Here is a 10,956-nt window from a genome sequence, read left to right on the forward strand (position 1 = left end):
CATGACTGTATCCGTCCCTGATGACCACGGTGTGAGGTAAAGTCAAATGTAACTAAATAGTTCACTTTAGTGACATTTGAAAATGCCACTAAAATAATAATTAATAACATTTTAAATGTGACTAATAAATTTTTATATATTTATTTATTATATTTAAAATGATTTTAGTGACATTTTAAAAATGCTACTAAATTATATCACTTACATTTGTAAACATGTCATTAAATTATTATTTATATAATTTAAAAAAATTACCAATTTTGTTGATATAATAACTGTAAAATATTAATAATATATTTTACTATTTAAAATATCGTTTTGTGTTTAAATATTATAAAATTAATTTTGGTAGGAGTACTTATACAAACATAACATACATCAGCAAAAATATTTAGAACTTGCAAATTTTATAATTTTATTATTCAAATTTTTTTATACATAAGAAATGTTTTTGTACATAAGCGGGTACTATGAAGAGAATAGCAACCATCCATTTTTGTTCCAGAAAAAATCAGATCAAAATTACTTATAATATATATGCTTCCCAAGTTAATGCTTTGTTTCTACATAACAACAGTTTGTGTTATATAAATTATGTGGTAAAGAAAGAGGAACTGATGGTGGATTGTTATATGGACTATAAGATATATATATTGCCTAAAATTGACTGCATTTGGATGTACCTTGTCTCGTTCCTGTAAAAAACCGTGATATTTGAACCTAATCAAATCATGTAACTTTAGCCAAATACATTGTTAACATGCTTATGAGATTAAAAGATTGTAGAAAGCAAGCATATTACACTTCACTGTTGCTTACAGTTTCTAGTAGTAATGAGTCACCATGTGGAATTTAGCATGTAAATGAAATGGATATGGAGTTTCTTAAGATTAAGCTTTTGTGAAACTTAGAAAGTTCAGCTTTGAGGTTTACATGCTAAACTCGATAAACTTACAATGTAATTGATAAGACTAATTAATTCCACATCACAAGACATTTGTTATGGTATAGCCGAAAGATGAACTTTAATTTTTAAGTTTATGATATGTATGCATTTTCAAACAAGATATTTGTTATGGTATAGCCGAAAGTTGAACTTTTAGAGCCATCAAATTCAAAAGGGTACATAATATAATTTCCTACTATTGTCAATTAATTCTACTAAAATGTTCATGGACTGGTTCCTTTATTCTGCTATATATAACATGCAGATTTTATGAACTTAAAAACAAGAGCACTAGAAGAGACCTTGGCAAAACACAGCTAATTCCCAAGTGTTATAAAGAAAAAACAAAAACAAACAGAGTCTACAACAAACAAACTAAAGTACCATGAAATTTAAGTTACATTTGTATACATATACATAGTGTTTCACAGATTGCTTTATAAATCAGTATATAGTGTTTTGATGTGTGTAAGATATTTTTTATTGGAAAATTTTAGACGGGATAAACCTAGTTTCTCTTATGATGTTTGTTTTCTACCGAGTGGTTGGATTGTTTTCGACAGTAAACTTAACTACACCTTCAAAACTATATTATTCGAATAGGATAATCTCACAACTACATTATTATTTTTTTCATGATTGGTTCTTATTGAACTGTTTATGGCGAAGGAATTTATTTGCATTATACAGATTGTAACTTGATACAAGGAAAAAGAAAAGGAAATTAAAAAGACCCTTTGAACAAACAAATTCATAGCTAGCCTAGCCCATACCACAACAAATATTTAATCAATCATGAAAATGTTCTATATTAAGGATCACTTTCTCAGCTATTGCTACTCTACAAAACATAGCTATATATGAATATCTTTTTCATACTATGATATTAGTATATATAAATTAGAAGTTAAAAGTATTTTTCTTGATGGGACAGAGGGTGAGATGATCACACGTAAAGCCACGTTGTTGTCGTTCGCCTGGGGTCGCTTGGTTCTCAATTACTGTAAATTGCTTAATTGAATTGCTTAAAAAATTTAATTTATTTAGTAACATTAATTAAAAGTAATATTTTATTTTATATTGTTAAAAATATTCAATTTAAAAAAAAAAAACTGACATTTGAAAATGTCATTAATTTTAAGGATATTTTACAATTTTGTATACATTATTTTAATTAATTACAAAATATGTGCAAAAAAACTTATTATCATTTTCTCATACATTTTTATATATAGCTAAAAACTTTTTTTCAATTTTTTTTATAATATATATATGGTAATAATTATTGATTATTATATATATATGGTAATATTGGCTATGTTATTTTTATGTTTACAATTATAATAAACATACCAATAATCTAAAATATTTTATATATGTGTCTATTTTATTTTCTATTAATTAAACATACTAATTTAATAAACAAAATAATAATATTCACATAGGTTTATTATATCACTCTATGTGTGTTATGTTTATTTTCTAATAATTTTTTTAAAAATAAATAATATACATAAAAAAATTGTTTATCTTTATCTTTTTCTTTGTTTATTGTGTCATGTTTATTTTTTCTAATTAAATAACTTTTAGAGTTTATAAAGTTATGTTTGTTTATTTATTTTTTGATGTAAGAATTATATTTCAATAGAAAATTCGTTCACTAACCCATTAAAAAATAATCAATATATGAAAACAATAGAAAAAAAAAATATACTTATTTTAGTATAGTATAAATTAGCTATGTCTATTTTTATGTTTACAATTATAATAAACATAGTAATAATATAAAATACTTTGTATATATATGTTTATTTTGTTTTCTATCTATTAAACATACTAATTTAATAAACAAAATAATAATGTTCACATATGTTTATTATATCACTCTATGTGTCATGTTTATTTTTAGTAATTTTAAGTATTGATTTATATTTATATACATTAGTGTTTATAATTTTGATATTGTATTTTATTTAAAAAATTCTTATTAAATTATAATAATTCATACTAAAATAGATAATAAACATTTATCTTTTAATAAAAAAAATATTTAATTTGTTTATTTTTATAAAACTGTTTAATTAATTTTACGAAATTGTTTATTTTGAGTTTTAATAAATATACTTTATTATTTAATGATTAAAATGTATGGTTTCATGTAATAAGTTTTCAAAATGTATAAGTTTTTAAAATAATTTTTTTTGCACATTTTTTGTAATTATGTTGTTTTTGTTGTACATTTATGAAAAAAGCCCTAATTTTAATGTTTGGTAACATTTTTACAAATGTTATTATTTATATATTTTACTAACATTTTCTAAATATTATTAATATTAATTATTTATAAATTAATGACATTTAAATCAAATGTTAATAAAACATATAATTGCTGACACTTCAAAACAAATGTTACCAATTAAAAATGTCATTTATTCTTTCTAAGGTGGCATTTTTGATGAAATTTTGCTAAATTACTATTATTATGACATTTTTATACAAATATAATTTTGTTGTAGTGACACTTGCATTCAAGGACAAACGGACGTACACCTAACTCAAGGGGGCTTGCTCCTCATTTTCTTTAAACAAACATATATAGAATGTATACTGTATATTTACAAATATATATTTGGCTTAAATGTATATTTCCATTAACTAAAACTAATATATTATGTATGGCATAAATATCATTAACTAAAAGATTAAAAATGTGTATTGACTTTCTAATAAATAAGTTTAGCAGCTTCTAACAAACTAATTAAATAAGAAAAATATACATAAAAAGACTACTAAAACTAAACAATTATAAGTAGGAAAGAATGATCAATAAATAATGTTTATTGATGACTCTATTGCATGCTAATTAAATAATTATTAGGATTAATTGCATCAACAGACTAACATTTAAAATTAATTGTCATAATATTGTTAATCAATTAATTGGCATATATACCGATACACGCATACCGGTAAAAAATGATTATTTTTTCTTACACCTGACACTGACGCACACACTTCTCTAGACTTTTTTTTTTTCTTTTGAGATTTTATTTTTCTCTCTCCATTCTCTCAAAAATGAGTCCGACCATTCTCTCTAAATATATATATGATATGACATATCATTATAATAGCATATATATATAATTATACTTTTATTTTGTCATATTATTTAATTTTTTTTCTTTTTTTCGACACATATAATAAAATATTTAATATTTATTAAAAACACAATTAACTTTTAATTTTATTTTTTTAATTTAAAAAGTAAATATATATTAACTAATTTCATATTACTAAAATGTATTTTTTTTTATATTTTATTAATAAATAAATAAATAGTATTTAAATTTAAATAAAATTTAATGTATCAAATAACTTAATAAATTATTAAAAAAAATATATTTTTTATTTTTATATTAGACATTACAAGATTAAATAAAAAAAATATTTTTATAAAATTATTTTAATAAGTTTATAAAATAATTTGTAAATAAATTGAATAGTATCTAAAACATCGTATAAATTACATTAAAAAAAAGTAACCTCAAGGTATCTTAAACAATAAAATAACATAATATATCCTAAAAATATAAAAAAGAAACAGAAACGTTTCTTTTAATATTAGTCGTCTTTTTTTAGGGACAAAAAAATATATGTTTCTCACATATTAAAATGATTATTTTATTATTTATATATGTGTAAAATTCTGAAATAAATTTTTTAATAAAAAAGTAACCAATTGATATCTTATTCATATCAAAAGCAACTAAATAGTTGCTTTTTCAAAACTCCCAAAAAGCGAAAATTTCTGGAAACGAGATTTTTCCAGTTTTTTCTATTTTCGGTAATTGTTTTGAATTTCGGTATGTATGCTGACGTGGCACAACGGTATTTATATAAATAATTTTCTTATAGGTATTTTTATAAATAAAATCAATTTTAAGTATAATATTAAAAAAAAACCCTAATTATTATGTAAGCATAAGATTTCAGTACAACTTAGATCAATATCAAAAGCTGAAGATAATACAACTAATAACGTAATTTGAACTTTTTATAATGTAAGATTAACTTTTTAATATATAGTTTTGTAACTACTATTTTTACACTTTAAGTATATGTTATTAAAATTGAATGGTATTGGAAGAAAGTTTTTAAATCTAATAATTTTAATAATTTAGTAGAATTTTTAAAGGCATCTAGGGGAACAATTTGGTAAAATCAACAATTTGATTTGTTCAATGCTTAAAAGTTTAAATTGTAATAACTTACATAGCGTAGATATTTTTATTGTTTGTTTTTCAATAATTAGCAATTTTATCTTCTGAACTTTTAACAATATTGATTTTGTCTTTTAAAATATATGACTTCTTAAGAATCTTCTAAACTTTAACATTTATAGAAATTTAGTCTTTCTATTAAGAACTGTTCTATTATTACGTTTAAATGTTCGAGTGTCTTTGTAAATTAGCAACTTTACTCCTCAAATTTTGACAACTATCAAATCGTACCCTTTAAAATAAAAATGAGAAAGATTTAAGATTTTTTTTTAGAAAATTAAAAAAAAAAAATCATTTTGAATGATTAAAAAAATTAAAATTTTAAAACTAATTAAGCGATTTAAAAAAATTATTTATTTATTATTAAAAATCCATTTAGATAGAAAAAAATATTAAAAATTCGATGTTAGTAAAATCTAAATTTTAAGGGAAAAAGTTTCAGTTTATTTTTTTTTTAGTTTAATTTTTAACTTTTTTTTAAAATAATTTTATATTTTTAATTATATATTCTTTTTTTTTAAATGTGAGTTTATAAATATAAATACATTTAAATTTTTTACACAAATTGACTAAATTGGCATTTTAATAAAAAGAAGCAGAATTTTGTATTAATTGAAATTTAAAAATAAAAATATTAATTCTTAACGTAAAAAAAATTTAACAAAAGGTAAATATATGAGTTTTTTGCTACAAAATTTTCTCAATTATCGTTTCACTTGCATTTAGTCCTAAAGCTCAAATTTTGGTGGTAAACCCTCCAAATTATTGAACTAGTAGCAAATTTAAAGTGTCATTCGATTAACTATCACTATGGGCTGCTTATGTGTATATTTTTGTACACATAACGTGTTTATATAGATACACCTAATATCATTATTTAAAAATTATTTTCAAAAAATATTCTAAAATTAAATAAAATATTTTTTAAAAAATAAAAATATTATAAATTTTGAAATAATTTATATACTTTTAAAATAATAATATGAGGTGTACCAATATAAATTTGACACATGTATAAAAGTGTACATATAAGTAGTCTATATTGACAATTAACTGTAAAAAAATGAATGACACCTTAAATTTGTAAGTAAAACACTAGTTTGAAGGGTTTCGCCGTCAAAATTTGAACTTAAATTATGTGTAATTAAAGTGATAGTTGAGAGGATTTAGCTAAAAAAAACTCTAATATATATTAACAATACTAATTATTCTTTGCTTTTTAATAATTTTAAGCCACTTAAATATTTAATTACCGATATTCACCTAATTTTATGCTTTAAAAATTAAATAATTATATCATTAAAATTAAAAAAAAAAATAGATATTTGAGTGCAACACATAAATACTTAAGTACAGATAAATTTTTATTAAGTATTTATGCTGTCAACTTCCCTAAAAATATAATATTAGTAAGTTCAACATTCATCTAATGAATAAAAAACACAAAGGCCATAGACAAAATTGTTTTCTCATAAATGAGTAAGCTAATTCAGAGGGGACACAAAATTTTGTATGAAACTATCCCAAAAAAGTTGACCAAAGTAGACATTTTAGAAAAGATACAACATGGCTTCCAACCTCTGTTTCCATTCAACACAAATATATCACTCCTTCCACATACCGGAAAATTCATCAGCCTCCAATGGATTTTCTTGCTCGTGCATCTTTCTTCTTGTCTTTGCTTTGACTTTCTTAGCATACTTTCCAGCCTTTTTCCGTTTGTCCATAGCTCGAATCTAAAACCATAACAAACAATGAAATGAAATTAATGTTTTAGAATTGGCTAGTTTAGTTGCAACATGTTCTCAAGAACTTGTTATAACACAAGTCCAAGACGAAGAACTAGATTTCATAGAACTTTGATGAACTCATCAACCAACCTGGTTCGGTGATATGTAAAATGGATTTTCATATAGTGTTGGTCCTCCAATGCTGCCACCAAATATTTTGATTGGATTCAAGCAAAACCGTGGACCAACCTCGACAAGGGTCATGTTTTCCAAACCCCTTCTAGCTATTTTGTCCGATTCATTATGAGGAACTGATATCTGAAAGCACCGGGAGAATATAAATTTTGTCAGATGCAATTTAAAAAATCGAAACAGTAGTCCCAAAAATTTGTGCTTCAGCTATTCAAAAGCTCACACTAGCATTTATCATTGCAATGATTCTTTTATGAGCCAGTAAAATGAGAATGCTTTCTCTAACTCTTTCATATTTTGTTACAATTAAATTCTTTCCATGCTAACCAAATGCTCTTATTAATCTGGCATTATTAACAATGCAAAAGAAGATGCTACATGCATCATATTTCTTCATCAATATAAAATAGAATTTCAAAGTTTAAATGGTAAACAACCTGATAATTACGGAACCAAATGTGATCATCAACGATGGAGAATACAAAGACATGATCATGATACGGCTTAGACTTCCTGTGTTCCTTTGGAATCCCAAATATCTGGGGCAGAGCATCAAAAACGTTGTCCATGTTAAAAATTTGCAGACTCAATAGTGACACATATGCAAGAAGCAGAGCACAAGTCCTCAATTTAACCACATTTAATTTTTCTTGAGGAAAAAAAAAACAATTATATGTGTATCGAAAAGAAGCAAACCAGTGACTACATAGAAAGGCCAACTTCCATATAAATGTTGATGTAAGCTGTATCTTAAATAAATAACTCTAAAAGAAGTCCTTGCAGTTGCTAAAGTACACAAATATGAGGATAATGAGGACGAGAACTATTTCAAATGGAAGGGGAAAATAGGATCAGAGTTGGATATCATAAGACAAAGTATGAGTAACATATACATGTATGTATAAAAACTATGGCTTTTGCTTGTCAGACGAAGGGAATATAAGGTATCCAATAGTTGCTTGAGAAAAGACAAGCAAGAAAGCATAATATACCTGTATAATCATCTCCTTCAAAAGTTTCCAGTGAGCTTTGTTTTCAAAATTGGATGAGAACGTTAAAAGGGGTCGTGATCCTTTAAGATGATTCCCAGTAAGCTTCAATTCCTCCATAGTGTGCACTGCAAAGAACAAAAAGTAATTCAACAAATTACTTTTTCTCAACTTCTGTAAAAAGCAATGTTACCAAACCAACACATTCCACAGCTATTGAATATAATATCAATGTTTTTTAAAAAAAGAAATTATAGCAATACAATTGATATGTACATACCCAAAAGAGACTAGAACCATTTGAGGGATAAACTAATGAAATATCAATGATGAAAAGTAAAACAGAAAAATTACCAGCATTAACTAAAAATTTCACAGATGGCCCATTGGGACACTTTGACATCCATAGATAAAGGTCTTTTTGTTTCCTGCACTGAAATTGAAAACACCAAAAAGGTACAAAATGAGCTAGCAAATATTTGCAAGTAACCAAAACTTTGTCCTTTGATGTTCTTATCAAAAAGCTCACATATATACTCACAAAGATTAGTACAAACATAAATTTTCAAATAGTGCTAATTACAACTTCTTAACCTCTATAAAATTACTTGCCGAAATATTTTTTTTTAAATATTTTTTCATAGTCATAATTGATATAGTTAAAATATCATTCCAATAAATTTTTCAAAAGTTCTAAATAATTTACCGTACCAAAAACGGAATTCTTGAGACCGTGTTCAAAAAACTTCAAACCTATGTATGAAACTTTAAACTATTCAAAAAATTTATAGAAATGACGTTGTAATTATAATAAACACAGCATATTTTTTTTTCACATATATTTTCTAGAAAAGTTATAATAGATGGTTTATGGTACCGCTCCCATAAATTTATAGCCAAAATTTATAAATTATCATATATACTCATGTAAAGGCACGGTCTTTCAACTCCAATCAAATATACTCATGAAATACAAACCAAAAACTCAAATGAAAACATATGGGTTGATCAGTTAACAAAATATCACCTCAAAAAAGAGACAGGAAGAACAATTTTTGAGCTCAACAAGCTCATTAAGCGCCGCACCCTTACTTTGCTTAGACTCAACCTTGTTATCTTTCTTACAATGAGGCAAAAGTGAGACAATATTCAACATCAAATGACGATACCTGTAAGCATAATAATAGTTAATCACTAACAAAATTCCCAATTTGAAAAAGCAGATTAAGAAATTTGATTGATTCTTTTTACAAACCTGTAATTAATTCTTCGAGAACAAGTAACCAAAACCTTCTCTTTGTTCCTGAAAAACGGAGTTGATTCAGTTTCTGCTTCTGCTTCATTCTTCTTCTCTTTCCAACCCAAAAGAGTCCTTTGAGGCCTCTCTGCAGCTGTATCATCCTTCTTCACTGGTGCCACCACCACAGTCTCACTGTGCTTTCTCTTCTTCCCCATAGATTTTTGTTTATATACTCAGTAGCCCTGCAAAACGGAATTCCTCTTCTCCGACAACGAAATTGATAATCTTTTTAGCGAGAGAAGAAAACCAAAGAATGAAGCCCTATGAAGAGAGAATCAGCAATGGAGAGAGAAGGTGGGTGTTGATGCCATGGACGACAGAGAAACCCTAATAAAACCCTAATAAAAATATGATCTTTGGTTTTGGGTCTGCTATTATTGTAACTGTGGCTTTTGTTATTGGGCTAAGTCTTAACAATACAATCATGACCACACTTGTATTAGCATATTTTCATAAATACCATAAAATGATAAAAATGAATTACAAAAATACACTTAGGAGTTTTTCTTTCAAGTGTAATTTGCGGCATAAATACTTAAGTTTAATTTTTTACGGTAATAATACCTAAGTTATATTTCTGAAACTTTTGTAGGTACCTAATCGCTAAGTGTCAAGTCAATAACTACGTGGCAGTTGCTGATTGGTCCAATTGACTTGACATTTGATGGTCAGGTACCTACGAAAGTTCTAAAAATATAACTTAGTTATTATTACTTTTAATAGTTTATTTGCAACTAAAATTAAATTTAAGTATTTACGCCGTAAATTACTCAATATTTTTTAAAATTTGAATTCATTATATTTATTTTTTAAAAAAAAATTACCGGCTTATTTTTTACATTGTTTCCATATTACTTTATATTTTTATTATGTTATTTGTACGTTATTTTTATGTTATTTTTGTAAAGTTTTGTAAAAATATCACTGAAAAAAATTGTCCGTAAAAGGATAAATCAGTCTTTAAAAATGGTAAAAAAAAAAAAAGAAGAAGTGTCATGTTAGACAATTTGTGAAAAAAAATCTATATTACAAATCCTATATCCATCTAATTCTTTTTTTTTTTTTTTTTTTGAAAAGGATCTAATTCTTTTCTATCGACTTTAAATTTACATTATTTCATAACTTTAAATAAATACTTTACAAAATTGTCATGTGAAAATAAAAGATTAAAAACACACACACTTTCAAAGCAAATTAGTACAAAGATACTCCATAAAGTTATAGACTTAGAATTTTACATTTAATTTAATTCATAATTCACAATAATAAATTTGTAAAATTATGAAGAACATATGACATGGATATATTTTTCTTAATTTGATTTATGTTTTTTTTTTTCTAAATTTTAATTAGCTATATGAAATGATTTATATAAACTTGTTATATATTAATTAATAATTACTTAAAAATTAAAATAATTGCTTCCTCAAGTCAAATCAATAATTTGATTAATTCAAAATATTTATAAATAGAAACAACTATAAATCACACCCCCATAAAAATGGGTATAACATATACA

At 24.5% G+C, this 10,956-nt stretch overlaps 1 protein-coding gene across 1 annotated transcript; it reads right to left on the minus strand.

Annotated features, from left to right (window-relative positions):
- Positions 1 to 6,572: 6,572 nt before the first annotated feature.
- On the minus strand, positions 6,573 to 9,772 carry LOC115723008 (ribosome biogenesis protein BRX1 homolog 1). The gene is made up of 7 exons (XM_030652404.2): positions 9,393 to 9,772; positions 9,165 to 9,306; positions 8,492 to 8,570; positions 8,141 to 8,265; positions 7,586 to 7,687; positions 7,107 to 7,274; positions 6,573 to 6,962 (listed from the first exon to the last, which is right to left on the minus strand). Exons 1-7 carry the CDS (start codon positions 9,590 to 9,592, stop codon positions 6,831 to 6,833), a joined length of 948 nt encoding a protein of 315 aa, XP_030508264.1. The 5' UTR covers positions 9,593 to 9,772; the 3' UTR covers positions 6,573 to 6,830.
- Positions 9,773 to 10,956: the final 1,184 nt, after the last annotated feature.

The sequence above is a fragment of the Cannabis sativa genome, chromosome 9, assembly GCF_029168945.1.
Source record: "Cannabis sativa cultivar Pink pepper isolate KNU-18-1 chromosome 9, ASM2916894v1, whole genome shotgun sequence".
NCBI lineage: Eukaryota > Viridiplantae > Streptophyta > Magnoliopsida > Rosales > Cannabaceae > Cannabis > Cannabis sativa.